General features: G+C 39.0%; 1 protein-coding gene across 16 annotated transcripts in view; it reads left to right on the plus strand.

Annotated features, from left to right (window-relative positions):
* Positions 1-22,555, plus strand: part of KIF1B (kinesin family member 1B) — a 327,303-nt gene that overhangs the window by 243,920 nt on the left and 60,828 nt on the right. For 10 of the 16 annotated variants that reach the window (XM_059912563.1, XM_059912572.1, XM_059912466.1 and 7 more), the window contains 8 exons: positions 789-1,000; positions 10,476-10,555; positions 11,646-11,721; positions 14,774-14,853; positions 15,364-15,470; positions 16,252-16,335; positions 16,560-16,740; positions 16,866-16,938. In XM_059912563.1, coding sequence (XP_059768546.1) covers positions 789-1,000; positions 10,476-10,555; positions 11,646-11,721; positions 14,774-14,853; positions 15,364-15,470; positions 16,252-16,335; positions 16,560-16,740; positions 16,866-16,938 — 893 coding nt within the window. The remainder of the gene's footprint in view (positions 1-788; positions 1,001-10,475; positions 10,556-11,645; positions 11,722-14,773; positions 14,854-15,363; positions 15,471-16,251; positions 16,336-16,559; positions 16,741-16,865; positions 16,939-22,555) is intronic. The other 6 variants (XM_059912509.1, XM_059912525.1, XM_059912517.1 and 3 more) reach the window with 1 other exon arrangement.

Genomic DNA, 22,555 nt, shown 5'->3' on the forward strand with positions numbered 1-22,555 from the left:
ATGGTCATTCGGTTAGGCAAAGTGAGAGCCTTACTTAAATTAGCAGATAATCAGCCTTAATTTTTGCTTGCTCTAATAGATGAATGTAAGCTACACCAAATTCAACAGTTTGCTAATTGTTCATCACTGTTGAGGTAGTCAGCCCTAGGTTCTTAACCAGGACTTATACAAGATCCCTGTAATTGCTACGATTACCTCTCCTTTTTTTAAAAGGCGTATTTTAAAAATCCTTTTTAGCATACAAAGAACACTACTGAGCACTCAGATTTTTGTTTTAACGTAACATTTTCTTGGGAATTTTTGCTGAATGACATAACATACTGGGCCAGACTGATATGTATTGATAATTGATAAATAAATGATCATCTTTTTTCCCTTACTGTTACAAACTACTGGGATTTAAGAGTAGTATAAACCTAAGACATTGTAGATTTGGAGCCATAGAAGGAATACAGGAATGTAGCATGGCTGTTTAGGGGGAGAGCCTGAGCTGTATCCTTTGAGGCTCTGGTTACCCCCTAACAGATACAATGTTAACCCACTTAGAATTTTTTAGTTTCTAAATTCAGAAGTGGTTCTTAACTTCTAAAATACCAGTATTAAAGACAGACTTGTTTTAGAACTGCCATCTAGAACAATTATAACTTGTCTTTGTATCATAACTTGTCTTGGTCTTGCTGCTTTAATGCTGTCCTTTCTTACACTGGTGTTCCTTCCTGTCTTTTTTCTTCTCCTGCTCCTTTCCCTCTTTCCTACTTTTTCTGCCTTCCCTTCTTTCTATCTCCCAGATCTGAAAGATTTTCAGAACAATAAGCATAGGTACTTGCTAGCCTCTGAGAACCAACGTCCTGGCAATTTTTCCACAGCATCCATGGGGTCCCTTACTTCATCTCCATCTTCCTGCTCACTCAATAGTCAGGTGGGCTTAACATCTGTGACCAGTATTCAGGAGAGAATCATGTCTACACCTGGAGGAGAGGAAGCCATCGAACGTCTAAAGGTAAGTAGTAACTCAGATTCAATGAAAGGTATTCTGTGTAGCTCCACAAGGCAGAGTTAGAACTAAAAATCACTGAGATTCTGGTTCAGCATATGGAAGAACTTTCTAACTCTCAGAGGTGTCCTGAAATTGCTGCTTTGTAAGATAATTTATTTTCACCAGAATACTTGAGTCTGACATGGCCAAGCAGGGATGGGAGGGAGAGATGCACGGGCAGATTGTAAGTTGGCCAGGCAAAGTAACTGATAAGTAGATATGTCCATTAATTCTGAGGTAGTTTATAAGTCACAGTGAAATTGTTTAGTTAGAAATTTCACTGGAAACTAATTAAACATTTGGTTTATTTTGAAGACGGAATTCTGTATAGGCCCCTGCTTCTGTTAGGAAAATGTATAATCAAAAGAAAGTTTGCACATGTGAGTAGCTGTACCAGGTTTATTCAGAGACATGTGAAATGATATTTTCTAGAAGTTCACAGAAAGCCCTGTGAGCACTGCTGTGGAAGGGCTGCCCCCTCCTGTGCTGGTGCACATGGGCTTACGGGTCTTAGTGCTGCTGCACGCACTTGAGTCCTGCGTGTGCAGGTCACCCGCCATGGCACCCAGCTTGGCTTTCCCAGCCTGTTGCTGGCTCTGTCAGGTACTTTCTGTCTCTCTCCATGAATACGAACGTTAGGAGCAGCAAAACCTTCTGACTCATAGGTTCTTCCTTCCCCCTCGGTGACTACAGTGAGAGCAGACAGTTGTCACCTGTGGTGCCATCCATGAAACCACCGTGACAACAACACAAATGCCTTTTCTTTCCCTGCTTGTCACTTCCAGGATGATAGTTTTATCCATACCTTGTGGCCTTTGCATTCAAGAGTACTGGGGTACATATACATATATCCCCATATCTCCTCCCTTTTGCGTCTCCCTCTCACCCTCCCTATCTCACCCCTCTAGGTGGTCACAGAGCACTGAGCTGATCTCCCTGTGCTATGTGGCTGCTTCCCACTAGCTGCTTAGAACTTAAATTAAAAAAAAAAAAAGAGTACTGGGTAGGAAAAGCAAGATGAGCAAAGAAACTTCAAGGAGCTGGGGAGTTGCAGTCCTGCCCCGAGCGTGCAGTCCTCTCCACACTGCGCTCAGTGTTCTCCGCCATGGCTGCTCATTCAAGGACCGTTGAGAATAGTGACACACTTTGACAGGTTAACGATGGAAAAGGTTTGCTGAACCTTTTTGCTAAAAGGGAATTTAGCTTGATAATTGCTAGAACATTCATTTTGGTTTGCAGGTGAGATTGAAAAAGATTTTATATGAAGAATGGGCTTCTGCTTCTTAATCAGCCTACCTTTTCCTTGGCATTTCACTCACTTCTAACATAAGGTGCTTAAGAAACAAAAGTAATCTGTTTCTTCCTTCAGAACTTGTTAGTGGAAAGTGGGTGAAATTCTAAAATACCTGGCAGAGGGACAGGGAGTGAGAAACCTTTTCATTAAATATTGCAAAGGAAAGGATAATTTCTGCTATTGTGAAATTGACTTTGAAATTTTACTAAAGATGTTCGTGAAGCCCTATGCAAGAAGGCTTTTATTTCTGTATTTTATCATGATAGGCAAAGTTGCTGTGTAGGGTTCTGTTCAGGCCAGTGGGGACATGCAGAGGTTCTGTGGAAAGGAAAAGTGAAATCTTTCATTTACTATTCAATATAAAATGTTATTTTTCTTTGGGGATTTTGAATCTTACTATTTGAATCTTACCTTAGTCTACAAATGAGATTACGTTCCCTTTAACACACATCTTGATGTAGGAAAAAAAATTCTTCCCAACTGCCAAGTGGAACCAACTGAAAATAATGTTGAATGTTAGGAGTCAAGATGTGGAGCAGACTTTTTAAGCATTAGGTTGCCCAGTAGCTTCCAAATAGTCTCTAGGGAATAACACTGCCATTATTCAAGGAACCCTCCCCCCAATCTCCCTACTTCCCACCAAAAACAAAACAAAACTGTATTGCTTTTATCAGAAAATAAATTTCTGTTTTAATACTCCTTTAAGCCAACCTAAATGACATCTTCCATTTTCCCTAGCTTAAGAAATAGTTTCTTTATGGTTTTGCGTTCAATCTTGTTTTTTAATGCAGCATGGTAGTTTGCTGAAGCATAAGCGCCTTAGTTCGACTCCTATTTTGTGAATGGTGAGAGTTCATGTCGGCAGACCTGCATTTTAATGCTGCAGGCAGATAACATCTTGTGTTCACAGGGCAAGGCAGTGTTTGTATGATAGAAATGCTTGAGAATTTCTCATTTTTGGACTGTTTCGTTGTTGAGTGTGAAGGAGTGGCATTCCTAAGACATGACACTGTAGGAGAAAAACTGTACCTAATGGAAAACAGTAATACAAGAGGTTAATTCATTTTCCTAACATTTTATGTCCCTTTGCTTCTCTTTCCTTTTAACTTTAGAAAAATGATCAGTTGGTAGAACACTTTTACATAGGGAGTTGCTATTGCTTCATTCATTGAATAGCCTATTTCCATATGGAAGAGACCCATGTTACCCCATCATAAATATCTTGAGCTCTCCACAAACCTCTGGCAATAGAGAATAAAGTGTAATTGCTTTCAGTTTTTAGTTGCAGCTCAAACTGAGTTGAAATGTTGTCTCCTTGATTTGGATTCCGACTTAATAAGGTTTTAAATATGTAGCTACAGTTACTATGTGGTGCCTCTGGTGTTTATTAGTCTGGCATCAGTGTCAGTACTGTGAGTGCCATTGCTTAGGCTTAGACTATAAATATCCACAAATATCCATTACAGAAGCATGCAAGGGTAAATGCTGTGCTGAGCAGCCCGAGGGCCCCACGCTTGGAGCTCACTTACGACGCATGCTGCGTTCAGTACAGTAAAACCCATCTGATGGCTTCAAGGAATGTTCCATGTAGCAAGCGTTTAACTATTTAAATACCACAAGTTAAACTGTAATTTTTTGGGGGGGGAAATATTTCTGACTTGTTCTGTGGACTTCTCTGCCACCTTAACTGGATCATGATGAAGTCATTAAATTGTATTTAACATTATGAGCATAGTTATTAACCAGTGCTGTACAAATAGCTAGATAATACATGATGTGAGATCAAAGTGAATGATGCCTGAACCCAACATTCCTTGGAGCTTAAAAAAATGTTCCTGATGTCACTCTGTTTTTTCAGAATTTTTTAATGTACAGTACCTGCAGGAAGGAAAGACCTTTAAAGAGTGTCCTCTTGACTCCTCATTTCTGAAGCATAAATCCCAATTTCAGTTTAATCTTAAAATTAGGTTTCTAGAATGAGGTATGGGCAGCACTGGAGACCAGCATGCCAGGCTTGCCTGCAGAGTAAGTTGACGACTCAGACTGAAAGCTGTCTTCCTGTTGGCATCTCTATTTTATTTATACTAAGTTTGTTATTCAGGCTTGAAGAAAGAATATTCCTCACTCTTTCTTAATTTATGGTGAGCTATTTCGTAGAATATTTTCTTTAAAGGCTGTTGATTCTGCCTTAATTGGAAAACAGAACACACAGGAAACCCAACTATAAACCTGGCTCAGGGAGAAGTGGGGCCTCGGGATAATCACTTAGTTTCTCTGGTCCTCAGTTTCTCTATTTCTAGAATGTTTCTGGAATAAATGGCTTTTTCCAGCACTTAAGTTTAACTAAATGACACTCAATATTGTTTTCTCTAACCTTTCTTCAGAGTTTAAAAAAGTAACTTTCTAGGAACTTCCCTGGTGGCACAGTAGTTAAGAATCCGCCTGCCAATGCAGGGGACACGGGTTCGATCCCTGGTCCGGGAAGATCCCACATGTCACCCAGCAACTAAGCCCGTGTGCCACAACTACTGAGCCTGCGCTCTGGAGCCCATGAGCCACAACTACTGAGCCCATGCACCTCAGAGCCCGTGTGCCGCAACTACTGAGCCCACATGCTGCAACTACTGAAGCCCTTGCGCCTAGAGCCCGTGCTCCACAACAGGAGAAGCCACCGCAATGAGAAGCCCGTGCACCGCAACAAAGAGTAGCCCCGGCTCGCTGCAACTAGAGAAAGCCCGCGTGCAGCAAGGAAGACCCAACACTGCCAAAAATAAATTAAAAGAATTAAAAAAAAAAAAAAAAAGTAACTTTCTAGACAACATAAAAGTTGCAACTTTTAAGCCCTAATGAAAAAGGAAAGTATAGTGTACCTTACTCAGCTTACTCATTAACTTTTCTACAAGGAGCTCATATTCTGATTTACCCTCCAGGTGGTGAGTAAAATGAGAGAGGTCACATTAGAGTTGGCAGCAAGATGGTAAGAGGATTCCTAGACAGTAACTTTGCTTCCTTGGGGTGAGTTTACAGTTGCCCCAAAATAGAATAGCTTTACTACAGCCGGATTAACCTCTGCTCTGACACACTCTTTTTCTGAAGATAACCAACCAGGAAAAAAATATTTTCAGTATCTCATAGGTCAGTTTGTATTTCATAACTAATATCAGTGTGGCTTGTGGACCACAGTATATATAATAAGCACTAGTCTCGCTGCTGTGGTTTGGACATCCTGTTACCCTATGCCTTTGTTTTTGAAGTTGTCACTTTGAGAGTGTAAAGGTTTCTATCCAGCTGTCTTTAATTTAATTTAATTTAATTTTTTAATTGAAGTATAGTTGATCTACAGTGTTGTGCCAGTCTCTGCCTGACAGCAAAATGACTCAGCCATACACACATAGACATTCTTTTTCTTATAGTCTTTTCCATTATGGTTTATCACAGGCTATTGAATGTAGTTCCCCGTGCTATACAGTAGGACCTTGTTTATCTATCCTGTATGTAATAGTTTGCGTCTATTAATCCCAAACTCCCAGTGCTTCCCTCCCCCATCCCCCTCCAGCAGTGTTTAATAAGCCTTAAAATCTTGTAGGTTATGGTGGCAGCTTATATTGTACTTGCCCTTTTATAGTCATTTGCAGAAGCATTGAATGCTATCCTGTTTGAGTTGTTGGATAACTTTTGTGGCACGTTAGAGATAGGCTGTTGACCACTCGGCACCTGGCACACTTCCTTCCCTGGCCATATGGGTTTTTCTTGGCTGCTGGCCCTCTAACGTGGCTTGTTGGTTCCTCACTCAGCAGTGGAGTGGCATATGCACTGCATGTTATTCATTCCTATTGGAGGACTGTGTAGAGGTGCCATTCAGGGGGCTGTTTTAGTCTTTCAGCCTCTGTGTGTGCTCGGGGGTTGATGAGAGCCAGTTTAGGTGATTTTGTCTCTACCCTCCTGCCTTCCGCTGCAGGCTTGCTTTAGCTTCTCCCACTTCGTAACCAACTCATTTCTGAGTACCTGCTGTGTGGTCCCCTTTATATTCACCTTACTGACGCCCAGGCCTTTTCTAACTTTTATCAGTTTTGCTCTTTGTCTAGCTTAGCCTGTTGTTGTTGTTACTGTTCTTCTTCTCCTCCATCATCATCATCATCATCATCATCATCATCATCATCATCATCATCATGCTCTCATGTTTGTTTCTTCTGACTCCTTGAGTCTTTACTTGGCTTTTTTTTGTTTTGTTTTTTTTAAATTTATTTATTTATTTTATTTTTGGCTGCGTTGGGTCTTTGTTGTCTCTAGTTGAGGCGAGCGGGGGCTACTCTTCGTTGCGGTTTGCGGGCTTCTCATTGTGGTGGCTTCTCTTGTTGCAGAGAGCGGGCTCTAGGCACACGGGCTTCAGTAGTTGTGGCCCGCGGGCTCTAGAGCACAGGCTCAGTAGTTGTGGCGCACGGGCTTAGTTGCTCCGTGGCATGTGGGATCTTCCTGGACCAGGACTCGAACACGTGTCCCCTGCATTGGCAGGCAGATTCTTAACCACTGCGCCACCAGGGAAGCCCTGCTCGACTTTTTAACATGCTCCCATACCTCGTTCCAGAAAACCAAGTGCCAGATGCCTCAGGGTTTATTGTATTACATATTCACGATTTCTTTCTGTGTAGATAGTTATGTTTTGGGATCTCAGAGGCTTCATACAATAGCCCAGTAAATGAATTATACAATGAAATATTTTGTGAACTGTTAAGACTTCTCATCCTGAATCACTACCATTACTATTACCTCATCATCATTATCATCATTGTCATCTGACTTTCTAATTTCGTATCCAGGACTAGCATTTTCTCCTGCTTTTTGCATGTGCTTAACTCCCTTTTTGGTACCCCTCTCCCTCCATTTTTTGCCTGGTCAGTTCATTCTCAGTATGAGTATCACTCACCCTTGGCTCATCCACCCTCCAGCAGACCTGTGAACACTTCAATTCTAGCACTTAGCACACTGCCCTGTTGTTTTTTCCTACCATTCCCATTCACAATCCTCTAACATGCTGCTCTAGCTATGCTGTTGTTCCTGGAAAGTGCCAGGCATTTCCTACCTATTCCCTCACATACCCATGCTTGTGTCTGCCTGTGTAGAACCTTGTCAGTGAGCTCTGTCCCGACAGCCCCACTGCAGGTTGCTCCCTCACCCACCCCTCCCCCTACATTCTCCCTTTTCTTTGCTTTATTTTTCTACAAAGCTCTTTTCACTGTCTGGCATACTATATACTTACTGATTAAAATGGATTGATTATCTGAGTCTCTTTACGAGAACATAAACCTCATAAGGGGCAGGAATTTTGTTTCCTGTCATATCTCTAGTTGCCTAGAACAGGGCTTGGCATGTAATGGAGTTATATATAATTACTGCATGAATGAATGATCAGTTACTTCTTTCTCTCCCTGGTATACAGTAAGCTCCTGAAATCAGGAAACACGTTTTAGTTCTTATATTTCTGGCATATAATAAACACTCAGCAAGAGATTGGGAAATTGTCACTCTAGTGGCTGCATGCCTTCACATGAGATTAATATTAAACCTTTCTATATCGGGAATTGGGTTGTGTTCAGAGGGGTATTGTATGGTAGGGGAGGAAAAATATCTTTCCTTCTACCCTTCTAGGTTCTTGGCTGGGGCCCCAGATTAACAAAAGGCAGATTAACGAGAGAAAAGCATACAAATTTATTTAGTATTTGTTTACGTGACATGGAAGACTTCATAGGAAATGAAGGCCCAAAGAAGTGTTAAACATGAACATTTTTATGCTGGGTTTGGTGAAGAGTGAACAGTTGTGGGAATATGTGGTAGAACAAAGGGGGATGTGAGTTAAGAGTATAGGTACCTGGAGGATATTGCAGGTTCAGTTCCAGACCACTGCAGTAAAGTGAATATCACAATAAAGTGAGTCACACACGTTTTTTGGTTTCCCAGTGCATATAAAAGTTAAGTTTACACTATACTGTAGTCTGTTAAGTGTGCAATAGCGTTATGTCCAAAAAAAAACCTTAATTTAAAAATACTTTATTGCTAAAAAATGTTATCATCTGAACCTTCAGCAAATTGTAGTAGTAACATCAAAGATCACTGATCACATATCACGATAACAAATGTAATAATAATGAAAATGTTTGAAATATTGCAAGAATTACCAAAATGTGGGCTTCCCCGGTGGTGCATTGATTAAGAATCTGCCTGCCAATGCAGGGGTCAGAGGTTCGAGCCCTGGTCTGGGAAGATCCCACATGCTGCAGAGCAACGACTACTGAGCCTACGCTCTAGAGCCTGCAAGCCACAACTACTGAAGCCTGTGCGCCTAGAGCCCGTGCTCCACAACAAGAGAACCCACTGCAATGACAAACCCGCAAACCACAATGAAGAGTAGCCCCCGCTCGCTGCAACTAGAGAAAGCCCGCGCACAGCATTGAAGACTCAATGCAGGCAAAAATAAATAAATTAAAATAAATTAAAAAAAAAAAAGAATTACCAAAATGTGACACAAGAGACACGAAGTGAGCAAATGCTGTTGGAAACATGGCACTGGTAGGCTTGCTCAATGCAGGGCTGCCACAAACTTTCAATTTGTAAAAAATGCCATACCTGAGAAGTGCAATAAAGTGAAGCATAATAAAACGAGGTCTGCCTATAGTAAACTGGGGAAACTTATGAAGGCCTATCTGTTCATATTCTCCATGTTCCTTCATCTTGAAAAATAAGTATGCTCCATTCCTCCAGGTGTAGGGAGGTTACATCTCATGAGGGTCTTACGACTTGCTTCAAGAGGAGCTCAGAGTCCTTCCTACTTGCACCATTTCTTAAATCACTCAGCTTAAAGTATTCAGTATGCCAAGATAATACCATATTTGGGGGGAGCATGTTCTGAACGCTGTCAGTGTTGTGGTGTTGTGGTGAAATTATAGTGAAACAAAAAACAATGAAGAGGGCTTCCCTGGTGGCGCAGTGGTTAAGAATCCGCCTGCCAATGCAGGGGACACGGGTTTGTGCCCCGGTCCAGGAAGATCCCACATGCCGCAGAGCGGCTAGGCCCGTGAGCCACAACTACTGAGCCTGCGTGTCAGGAGCCTGTGCTCCGCAAAGGGAGAGGCCGCGACAGTGAGAGGCCCGCGCACCGCGATGAAGAGTGGCCCCCGCTTGCCGCAACTGGAGAAAGCCCTCGCACAGAAACGAAGACCCAACACAGCCATAAATAAATAAATTAATTAATTAATTAAAAAAACAAAAACAAAAACAATGAAGAGACTTCCCTGGTGGTGCAGTGGTTAAGACTCTGAGCTCCCAATGCAGGGGGCCCGGGTTCAATCCCTGGTCAGGGAACTAGATCCCACATGCATGCCGCAACTAAGAGTTTGCATGCCACAACTAAGGAGGCTGTGTGCCACAACTAAGGAGCCCATCTGCCACAACTAAGACCCAGCACAGGGCTTCCCTGGTGGTGCAGAGGTTAAGAATCTGCCTGCCAATGCAGGAGACACGGGTTCGAGCTCTGGTCCGGGAAGATCCCATGTGCCGTGGAGCAGCTACGCTCGTGTGCCACAACTACTGAAGCCCGTGCACCTAGAGACTGTGCTCCGCAACAAGAGGAGCCGCTGCAATGAGAAGCCTGCACACCACGGCGAGGAATGGCCCCCGCTCGCCGCAACTAGAGAAGAAGCCCGAGTGCAGCAGCGGAGACCCAGCGCAGCCAAAAAAAAAAAAAAAAAAGAAAGACCCAGCGCAACCAAATAAATAAATAAATAATTTTAAGAAAAGCAACAAATATCTTCGGGGGCTTTATTCTTTTGTAGCAGTGGCTGTCAGAAACAATGCTTTGCATTTTGGGATGCTAATACTACCTTTCCTTCTACACACACACACTCTTCTCTCTCTCACACATATACATACACACACACTATTAAGCTATTTTTATTAGGGCTTAAAGAGAATTAATACATCCAGGGCTGATTTCTTTCTTTACATATTAAGAAAGGAAAAAAAAAAACCTCATCGTATTAGATTCTGCCTCATATCCTCAAAAGGGCATCATCTGCTTCTTTCTGCTGTTCCTAGACATGGCATGTTAAATTATAAGACTCTTTGGCACTTAACTGTGGACTTCCTCCTTAGGAATCGGAGAAGATCATTGCTGAATTGAACGAAACCTGGGAAGAAAAGCTGCGTAAAACAGAGGCCATCAGAATGGAGAGGTCAGGAAGTTAACTCTGGAATGTTTCTAAATTTTCTGGGGAATTTAGATTACTTTTATAGTAAGAAAAGATAAAATAGAAGTTAAAAACAAAGAACCTTTCCTCCCCAAATACAAAACAAACAAACCAACCCTGTATGGGACTTACGGCCCAATTTACACTCTGAAGTGAAGTTCACGTATTTTAAAGGTTCCCTAGGGAGTCGTGTTCTTAGTTACTGTACTGTGTGTTGCTAGGGATCCATATAAAAATTGAAGATATTGAAGGATAGAGTTTTTAATTTGCAAAAAGACTGCCTTTGATAAAGGCCCAAATAAAAAAAAAGCTGTTCTGATTACTGACTTTCAGAGTTCTGTTTTCTAGAACCTCTTTGGTAAGAGGTTAAGTAGTTTCAGTTGCAAACTTTCAAAATCTGTATTTTATCTTAACCTCCCAATTCTCTACCCTAAAGATGAACATAACCCAAAATAATACTTTCGCTATTGGAATAAATATACATTTAAAAAATGTTAGTTCCTATCTTCTTCCTTCATGGAAGATGAGGCAGAAGTGAGTGCTAACGTATTTGTAAAGTGAATGTATGAAACAATATTCTTCTCTATTGTAGAGGTTTTAAGCTAGAATTGTTGAATCAATATGATGGTGGTCATGGGAACATGACATTTGAGAAAATCACATTTACAGATAATACTCCCTATATCAAAGTTACTTTCTGATTGCTTTCTTGGATTTTAAGGAATGGTTCTTTGAAGTGGATGTATTGCCTTAAGGGAATATTCCTTTCTTCCTTTTTTTATATTAATAGACATATTTATGAATTATTGTCTACCTCCAAAGTCAGATGTGACAAAGTTCTTATTTGGGTGAATATAGCTTTACCTAAGATAGGAACATACTTTATTTTGAATGTACAATTTCTCTTAGAAATAATTTCTCATTAATGATGGGATAAGCAGATTCTTTCACATTTGTATTACTCACTTTAAACATGGACAGTTGCTTTTGCTTTGCATTATTTTCCAATTCAAGTTAGACTGATTTACTTGACATTTTGGTATTGTTATTCTCATATGCTTGTTGCTTTTTCTAGAGAGGCCTTGTTGGCTGAGATGGGAGTTGCCATTCGGGAAGATGGAGGAACCCTGGGGGTTTTCTCACCTAAAAAGGTAGGAAACAATGTTGTGAAACTTAACACTTTTTGTTTGTCTTAGTCAGGGGGCACTTCATGTCTTTTAGGGCTGGCTCCTCTTCTTCCTTTTCTTTTAAATCTTGAGACTTGGCTTAATTTCTGATATTTTTGATTTCATCTTATAATACAAGGCCAACCTGTTTCTAAAATGCTTTCAGAAATGTTTACTGTTTATAAAATAAAATCCAGGGCAGTATAAATCTGTAACTTTGGGTCATGATTCAGTATGTTTCCTCATCTTCATTGTTGCTTTCTCTTAAATTCCTAGCCTAACCTAGCATACCTTGCTTCAGTTTGGCTACTCTTTCTATGTAGTTTTCCCCACAGATGCCAGCAACCCTGAATTATAATTCTTTGGAAGCAGTTTCAGCTGTTCAGGTTTGTGTAGAAAAATACTGCTTCAGTTTGCTTTTACAGTTTGTGTGATAGACAACCACTGTACTGAGTAAAGCAGTTCCTGTCCTCATCCTTCCAGCCTCCTCTGCTCCCTTCTCAGTTTTTTTGTTTTTTTTTTTTAATGACTCCAGTAGTTACTGTCCTACTTACATAGTCATAGTTGTTAAGTAGTAGATACGTTTTTAGCTAATTAGAATAGCAAGGTCTTTTCTTTCTTTTTCTTCCCCCCCCCCCCCCACTTAGTTGCTTCTTAGTTATTATTAGATATTGGAAAACTATTATGAAATGATTATTTTGTGTGCTTATTTATAGGACAGTAATAGAACGTATATTGATGTACAAAGCATATATTTCATACTAGTAATAAATGGTCCTTCATTTCATATGATTTCAGATTAGCTATTGGATACTTAAACATCTTCATGCAAGGGTCTGATAATGGTCTCTCTAGGTTAGCATAGAATGGGTATGGAGTTTTCAATTGTACTTTCATTTTATGTGATATGAAATAGTCCTGTGGTTTATTTTAGGATTCTTCTGGTTAGGTTTTTCTTTTTTATAAATTCTGATGTGTTATTTTCAACAAAGAAAATTGCTTTAAAGACATTTTAGATATATATTTAGACCTGGAACAATAATAACAGTATTTCATATGTTTATATTGCCAAAGGTCAATGATTTTCAGTTTAATAATTTTTCCTTCAGTAAGACATTATTTTATTCAGATATATTATGTATGATTGTAGAGATTTTAGCAGTTATAGGCTTGATAGAATTTAGATTGTGCCTTCGCGTATATGTAAAGGTATTTTATAACATCTTTCAGTGTTAAGAACTGTGAGGAAAAGTTTTATAACAGCTTGTATAATTATGGCATTTAACACAAATTATAAATAACTTGAGTAAGTATTGTGTGTTATAAGTATTATAAATAGCACAGAATTCCAAACTGAGATCCCTGTTTCCAAAGCTTTCTCTTACTTGCTTTAACTTTCTAGACTTCTTCAAGAAAGGAAGGGATACACCACTGACCACACCCAAATTCAGTTTTAGAACCTGTTTCTCATGTGTTAACTTGATTGTGGTAATCATTGCACAATGTGTATATGTATCAAATTGATACATTTTACAATGACATTGTATTACCTAAATAAATACAGACTTTGTCATTCATATCTCAACAAAACTAGGAGAAAGTACTTCTAAGGGAAAAGGAAAAAAAAAACCTGTTCTTGAGGTTCCCTTTTCCTTAGGCCAGTCTCATGATGGGTTTTAAGGAATGCTGCCCACAGAGGGCTTTGACTTTCTCAAACCAGCAAAGCTGTTAACTGTAGAGACAGATGTTAGTTGGAAGGATGTAGAGGTTTTCCTAATTTCTTTTAAATCATCTTTTGCAGTCCCTTTCCTTAACCTGCTCATCTGACTCTTCTTTCATTTTTCCATATTTGCTGGCACTATCTTGAGTAGATTTTGACCCCAAGACCGTGTGACTTATTTTTGGATTCCAGTGGGGTATTTTCACCAAAGAAGGTTGGTTTTTAAAAGATCTTAGAAATAGTAGAGTTAGATGAAGAGGATTTTTATAAGATGTATTACTGAATGTCAGTAATTTTAATTTCTTCTTTAAGATAAAAACTAACAAACTAAAGACAATAACTGGGACCATGGAAGAATTGATAAAAATTATAAAGGGAAATGATAGGGGATGTGGGAACATTTTTATAAAGTAAATGAAAAACTAAATATTTCTTGAGGTTGTAGTGGGCAAAAAATGATTTTTCCTCTACCTTTCTGAATTCTTGGCTGAGACCCCTGTAATAAAAGACAGATTAGCAAGAGAAAAACAAAGAAGTTTATTAACATGTATACCTCATGTATACATGGGAGATACCCAGGGAAAAATGAGTAACTCCCTGAGATGGTTTAGAATTCTGGCTTAAATACCATCCTAATAGGGAAAGGGGACGGGGAGGTAGGCCTCTCAGGGGAGCATAATTGGCTTTTAGGAAAGATGAAAGGACCCTTCAAAGAGTAGAAGGGAGGAATGATAGTTTGTGACGAAGTTTGTCTGGGTGTGGTGTCAACTTCTAGTTTTCTCTCCTGGTTGATGAGACTCCCAGGAGGGGATTTCTGACAGCTGAGTTCCTTTTGGACCATCTGTGCTTAGGCAGGAAAGGGGATTCAGAGAAAGCTGCTCTCTGCCTGTACTGTTTTTCAGGTGCCTAACAGCTCAAAATAATCAGTATGTCAAAGTGGCATGTTTAGGGGCAGCAAATTCTGCTGTCTTTCAAGATTTTTGACCAAGTGTTTACAAAAATTATGATTAATCCATCCAGAGAATCAGCCTGCTCTAATTTTCCTTTTGTGTTCTCTATGCTTTGACCTTATCAAGAATTGGATCTTGTTCTTTATCCCAGAACTCAGGTTTTTAAATAGAATGCATTAGTGTAGTTTGGGGAGGCCTGAAGAGAGTGTTTTCTGTTTACTATGGAATTGCAACTAGGAATGAAAGCAGTCCCTCTTCTAGGCACTCTGGTAATCCAGGAAGCCATCAGCCTCCTGTATGTCCCTGTCATTCTCACAGCCCTCTCAGTGGTACTTGCTCCAAATTGATCATCTGTAACCTTTTTCAGACGCCACATCTTGTTAACCTCAATGAGGACCCACTGATGTCTGAATGCCTTCTTTATTACATCAAAGATGGAATTACAAGGTACATTTGTTTCTTCTTTTGGTCACTTAGTGTTTTCTTTTCTCTTAGGATGATTGAATAGCTAAAGGGAAGTTGTTTGGTGAAAAATTTCTTTTACTAATTTGCTGTTTTTCTTGTCTGAAATAGTTATAAATTATCCTCTCTACTCTTCTCAAATTAAGTGTTTTAACCAGCTGAACCAATTAACGTGTAGTTTTTTCCTAGCAGACCGTAAGTAAGATTTTACTCCTAACATCTTATATGAATTCATTAAGGAGAGTAGTTCACTCGTATCTTTTTATGATGCTCTGTGAGTTATTTGGTGTATCATTTGCCCCTTCGTTGCTTTTTCTGATGTAGGGAGGTTGACCATATATGAAAATAGAATTTGCAGTTCAAAGCCTCTGATAAAAAAAAAGGCAATACCTTTTTTGTATGTACCAAAGAATATTCTTTGGGAGAAAGAGGCTCATTGTTTGTAGTGCTTTTTGTGTCTGAATTTCCCTGGGAAACACTTCCCCTTGTGTTCAGGGTTGGCCAAGCAGATGCTGAGCGGCGCCAGGACATCGTGCTGAGTGGGGCTCACATTAAAGAAGAGCATTGTATCTTCCGGAGCGAGAGGAACAACAGTGGGGATGGTGAGAGTTCTTGGCTTAACTTTTCCAGCAAACTTTTCATTCTATATGATGAGAAATCCCCAAGGCTTGGTAGTCCCTGTCTCTTTCAGTGATACTTCCTTGTACAATCTAATATTTGAAAATGGAGAAACTTGGGCTGCTTATAAATGCAGGCATGGACATAGCTACTTTACATGAAAAAAGCCTGGACGAAAGGAGCCCTTTTGTTACTGCCAAGAATTGAGCAGGACATAGGCAATTAGGCTTGGTCTTGAATCTTAATTATTTGATAGACTAGTAAGAAGGGAACAAATATCCTGGCTAGTGGGAGATTTGAAAAACCTCTGGTCTTAAGCCAGTAGAATTTATTTTTACCTAAAAGGGAAGAAAAAGTCCATCTTGATTTTTGCCCAGGTTATTAACAAAACAACAACAATCTAATAGTACTTTTGTGTTGTATAATTTATTCCTCCCTTAATCAAAATAGTAGCTTTTGATCGTAAGTTTCTGATTATTACCTATATCTCATACTTAAGATTTCTGATGGTTTTCGTTTTTATATACTGAACTGTCAGATATCACTGAAACTAACATTTCCTATCTTCTTCTGAAGTTTGTCAAATTCATTTAAATGTTTCTGAGCCACAGCCCTGGTTCTGGTACCCTAAAATGAACTATTATATAGCTACTAAGCCACTTGGTTGGTTGCAGGAATCTATTTTAGTCACCTTGAGCCCTCACCTGCTTTCCATTATTTTCTTCCAGTGGTTTGTGATGCTAACATTAGTCTGTGTTCCTCTAGTTATTGTAACCCTGGAGCCCTGTGAACGTTCAGAAACCTACGTAAATGGCAAGAGGGTGGCCCAGCCTGTTCAGCTGCGCTCAGGTGAGACTGGAAGAGGCTTGAAGTCTTCAGAACACCTGGCTTGTGCAAGCAACTCTTTAATTTTTAATTCTTTGTCTAAAGGTTGAAGTGATAGTCAGCATTAGGATTTATGTTCTTGTAAAACTCCAAAAACTGTCTTTTTGCATTAGGGAGTGTTAGGTTATTAACCTAGATGCAACACATTTAAAAAATGATTTCTCATCCATGTTTCTGTTCTGTGCTAGGAAACCGTATCATCATGGGTAAAAACCATGTGTTTCGTTTTAACCACCCGGAGCAAGCACGGGCTGAGCGGGAGAAGACTCCTTCTGCTGAGACCCCCTCTGAGCCTGTGGACTGGACGTTTGCCCAGAGAGAGCTTCTAGAAAAACAAGGAATTGATATGAAACAGGAGATGGAAAAAAGGTAATGTACAAATGTGATGTGGTCCACGTGACTCTCATTTCTTTTAAACACATAGCAGAATTCATGAAACAGCTCAGTGATTCTGCAATTTATTCTTTCCTCTCTTACTTCTCTTTTCCGTCTAGGCTACAGGAAATGGAGATCCTATACAAAAAGGAGAAGGAAGAAGCAGATCTTCTCTTGGAGCAGCAGAGACTGGTAGGAGTGCATCCTGAATCCTCTTTTAGGAAAAGGGCAGCTTGCTTTCATATCACACCTTCCCTGTTCCATAGACGAGCACTCGCCCAGTTGCTTCTCCAGCTGTCATTGATACCATACGCTATTCTCTCATTTCCTTCATGGAGAAGGAACTTACATCCCCCGGTAGCCTTAGCCTGAAACACTGTCCTCAAAGGTACTACTTCTGTGCCTCTTATGTCTTAAAGTCAAGTCTTCTATCAAAACCAAGTGCTTTTCAAGGAAATAATATGAGCTTTTCTAGTAGTCTTTTCCTTTTCATAGTGGTTTTTGAGTATGCACCAGTGGTGGTTCTTGTAATAATAATTACTCTGAATATTGAATTTGGTGGGGTTTTGCCTTGGTTTTGTTTCTGATCACCTGATAGTACTAATTCTCTGCTCTTGGGCTGACTTGGGGATTGTTCTTGTGCTGGGTGGACTTTTTTTTTTGTAAGTTAAACTGTGTCTAAAAGTGTTGCTGCACAGTTGCATGTGTTAATCCTTTTCTGTTCCCTGCATGGAGTCTGAATCCTAAGTAAGGGTCTCCGTGGCATATGGGGTGACAGTGGAAGTAGGGGCTGCACACCCAACTCCGAGAGGAGAGGGAAGCCTGGTTTCTCTGGGTTGAGAAAGGGTTTGTTTGAGCAGCTGAAAAAGTCAGTTTATGGTTGCAGCTTATAATACTAATGGCTAGAGCATTTTATGATGTTAGTTGATTTTCTAGGTTTGTAGAAACTGAATCTCATGAATGAATAAGTTTATCCATTTAGTTAGACTTTCATTTTTAAAGCCATCCAATTTTGATTTACAAAGCCCTGGTTATAAGAAGCTTCTTGGCATTCATTTGATATATAAGAAAAAGGCATAACAACCTTTGGACACTGTGATACAGTTTAGGAATTTCTCATTTTTTAAGATTCATGGACTTCTTTTAAGATAAGGGGGTATTAGGGAGAAAGCTGGGGTACTGGTTTCTTCCCTTAGCATAAAATATACCATGTAGAATACCGAGTGTAAACTACAGCATGTAAACCACAGCCTGATAGCCGTGCTCTGCTTTGGAGAAGAGAGGCTATTGCTAAATGGGCCAAAAAAGCCAAGGACTTGTGCAAAAGCAGTCTTTTCCAGGGCTGCTCGGTTCTCAGGCTTGGCAGTGGGTTAATTCAGTTAGTTTGTTATCTTGGAAATTATAGTAAAGCCCAAGAAAGAACGGATTGTAAGAATAAATCAAGTGTTTGGGGCAAGATCATAGCAGTGTTACAGGTAGAGTCTCTTTAGGAGCCCTAGTTGGCATTTAGTTTGTAATGGAAACAGAAGGGTTTGGCTACAATGTGATTAGGGACTTGAAAGCTTTGTGACACATGAAGGAGACTTTTATCTTAATAATGTAGTATAATCTAATAACATGCCTTTGATGGTCTGTGAGTGATCAAACGAGAACAGGTATAATTAAGCTATATTTATTATTAATAATAGTGCTTTGTATTTGTGTAGTGCTTTATAATTTACAGAGAGTTTTAACATCCATCATTTTTTTGATTCCCAAAACAACCCTCTTTGGTAGCTGTATATATAAATAAAGTGGCAAATACTGCCTCCAGTGTATAGTTGAGGAAGCCACGTCTAAAAAATGCTGTCTTGCCCACTCTTAAGTACCTGTTAAGTCATGGTTCTGAGGCTTAAACTTAAACTTGAGTTTTCTGACTTGCTTCAGTGTTCTGTCCGGTAGAGCAGTGCTTCTCAACAACTTGGGAGTCTTGTTAAAATGCTGATGCTGACTCAGCAGGTCTGGGGTGGGACCTGAGAGTCTGCATTTCTAAACAGCTCCCAGGTGATGCCAGTGCGGCTAGGACCAACCTTTGAGTAATGAGGTGTAAGAGAATAGTGATGGCTGGTGATCTCCATCACCAAGAGCTGGTGATCATTCTACTCTGTGAAATAAAGACAGTGACCATTGAAGAAAGAGAAAGTAAATGTCTCTAGGCCATATTTAGTTTCCAGAGGACATACTTAGTTTGCAAGTAATCAGGTTCTGATTGTTGTTTGCTCTCTGTATCTGAAAGCAAACTAGGATTTCAAGAGCAGCTCCTTTCCATCATCAAAAAATCTACAAACAGTAAATGCTGGAGAGGGTGTGGAGAAAAGGGAACCCTCTTGCATGGTTGGTGGGAATGTAAATTAATACAGCCACTATGGAGAACAGTATGGAGGTTCCTTAAAAAACTAAAAATAGAACTACTGTACGACCCAGCAATCCCACTACTGGGCATATACCCTGAGAAAACCATGATTCAAAAAGAGTCATGTACCACAATGTTCATTGCAGCTCTGTTTACAATAGCCAGGACATGGAAGCAGCCTAAGTGTCCATCGACAGATGAATGGATAAAGAAGATGTGGCACATATATACAATGGAATATTACTCAGCCGTAAAAAGAAACGAAATTGAGTTATTTGTAGTGAGGTGGATGGACCTAGAGTCTGTCATACAGAGTGAAGTAAGTCAGAAAGAAAAAAATAAATACCGTATGCTAACACATATATATGGAATCTAAAAAAAAAAAAAAAAAAAAAAAAAGGTTCTGAAGAACCTAGGGGCAGGACAGGGATAAAGACGCAGATGTAGAGAATGGACTTGAGGACACGAGGAGGGGGAAGGGTAAGCTGGGACGAAGTGAGAGAGTGGCATGTACTTATATATACTACCAAATGTAAAATAGCTAGTGAGAAGCAGCCCCATAGCACAGGGAGATCAGCTCGCATAGCACAGGGAGATCAGCTCAGTGCTTTGTGACCACCTAGAGGGGTGGAAAAGGGAGTGTGGGAGGGAGACACAAGAGGGAGGAGATATGGGGATATATGTATATGTATAGCTGATTCACTTTGTTATAAAGCAGAAACTAACACACCATTTTAAAGCAATTATACTCCAATAAAGATGTTAACAATAAATAAATAAATAAGCATCTCCTTTAAAGCAAGGAGGTTACTTTCCTCCCATAAGTCCAGCTTTCTGTTCCACTTAAAGTTCTTGCCCTCAAGAGTTGATTTCTAACCCTTCAGCCTGAAGAATACCTAACAGTTAACAATACTGAATAAAAATGTAATTTTATGACCCTATATTGGTCAACCAACAGATATATTTTGAATGTACCCTATGGATATACATTGAGAAGATACAAAGGAATTATTATTCAGTAAATATTTAATATTTATTATATACAATTATTTTTGTATAACAACAGCATTAAAAAATGGAATTCAGGCTCATGAGTTTTCTATTACAATGATTCCCCAAATGCATCCCATTGTTACATTGCTGAACATTCTCCTACAGTTAGTACTTGATTATACGCCTGGTCCTTTCTGTGCTTGCTTTTTTACACATGTTTTGGGTACTTTCTCTCTTTTATTTGCATAATCTTCATGCAGAGTCTCTTTAGGAGGCCCACTTTGCATTTGGTATTTAATGAAAGCAGAAGGATCATTTAGTGACATGTGAATTGGACAGATCTGAGTAGTTTTTCCAACCCTGTAATAAATGAATCTAAATTTCTTAAAATCTCTCTCTCTCTTTTTTTTTTTGACATGAGATAGGATTTGCATCTTGGCACATAAGCTTTGCAAAAGTTTTCAGTATCATGGTCAGTATGTGATGGGGGTGATATGTTTGAGCTTTAAGAACATATTCTACAGAGTCAATATGACAGTATTTTAAAAAGAAAGAAAATTATGGCCGCTTTATTAGTTCTTTTGGATTTATGTAAACTCATTTAGTTATGTTTTATTTTAGAGTTTAAAGGCATAACTTTTCTCTCTTAAGTATGACATTAAAGCAATGATTAGAATATTTATTTCCTGAATTAGGTAGTGTTCATTTCATCATTAAGCAGTTTTTAAAGGAAAAGAAAAGAAGCCAGGAAAAAACCTGATAGTTAATTATGTAGGAAGAATCAGAATTTGTGTTCTATAAAACTCAGTTTATTAAAAACAAACACAAAAACTCAGTTTATACATATTTGCAAGAAAACCTTTTTAGGAGTCAGATATACTTTTTTTCTCTAATATTTATTAATGTCATCTTTTATCACTTTAGATTTTATCACTTAAGATTTTTAAAATAAAAATAAAAAGGAAAAAATAGTGTAGAGTCTGTAAATTTAGCTTTATCTGCTTTTTGCTGCTAAATTTTCAAATAAGTAGGGGTTATAAATGGTTTAGTATCCATTTATAGACGAATGGAAATAATTCAAATCAGTAGTAACATCTCCAGATTCAGGGGCCAAATTATTATTATTGTTAGAGGTTATTTTTTTGTTCCCTAGAAAGTAACTGTACCTAGAAACATAGAAATCTTTGGTCTAGAAAACAAGATACTATTTATCAGTTTCAACTCTTTTTTTTTTTTTTAAACCCTTTCCTAGAGATAATTTTGATAATCATAGCCAAGTAAAAGAGACTATTAAATAAGAATATTTTCATTTCCTAGACTATCTTGAACTACTCTTCCAGTGAGTAGTTTCTTTTCCCAGGAACTTTTATCTCCTGAATAGAAATTCTTCCTTAATCCTATCTGTCATAGGGAGTTCTAAATCCAACACTGCTTTCATTTAGACCCATGTTATCAAGATTTGCTTGTGTTAGTTAAGAATAATTGGCTATTATCCAAATAGCCATTGAAACTGCTTAGCTGTGAATTCAGGCTGCTGTTTTAGACCTAAGTAAAGTTGTTTGAAAAAGAGGTAATGGTGCAAAGACAGCTGGAAGGACAGAGAGGGATAACATTTTAAATTGGGTCCATAAGCAGAATACATAAGCAGAATATAACTTTTGTGTTTTACGTGTTGATAGGAAGAGTTGTCAACTTAAAATAATATTCCTCGAAAAGCTAGAAATACCATGGGTTTTCATAGATGGAACACGTCTCTAAGTTGTATTTATTAAAATATTACTTGGGGAATTTTGAATAATGTTTAATGAAAGTATATTTACCTGGCTTAATTTATGTTCTGGAGATTTGTTTCCTAAAATTATGGAGGTGAGGTATTTATTAGTTTAAGTGTGTGGGAAACAAAATAGCAGACCCACTATAAAGATCGTTTTTTATGTATCCTTATTCTCTGGATAACAAACTTTAATTGTACAAATGAAATGGATCAATTTGACCTGACACAAGACAGTAGCAAATCTGATATATGCTCATGGAAAGACTAGTTTCAGAACCCTCTTATCGTCTAGAAAAAAAACCAATTTGGTTGATAAGAACCTCACATGGTCTGCTAGTAGGGATTCTTAGCATTTTTAACATAATCCCTGTTTGACTGCTTTTTCTACTTTCTCATCTTCTAACTTTTTTCTAGGGCTGCTCTTTTTAGTAAAGCTAAACAAAACGTGGCATCCTACAGCATTACTAACCTTTGTTAATCCGCCTGCTCGTCACATCTTGTATGGCATCTGTGCTCACTCATGGGGGAAAGAGTTTCTGGAAGAAGCAACAGCAATAACCAAGGCAAACGTGGGGAAGTGGCTGCATGGGTGTTAGCATGTATGGGGCGAAGGTTTTACTTCGTTTTCTTGAGGTAGTGGAGATGTTCTT

Source organism: Balaenoptera ricei, chromosome 1 (genome assembly GCF_028023285.1).
Source record: "Balaenoptera ricei isolate mBalRic1 chromosome 1, mBalRic1.hap2, whole genome shotgun sequence".
Lineage (NCBI taxonomy): Eukaryota > Metazoa > Chordata > Mammalia > Artiodactyla > Balaenopteridae > Balaenoptera > Balaenoptera ricei.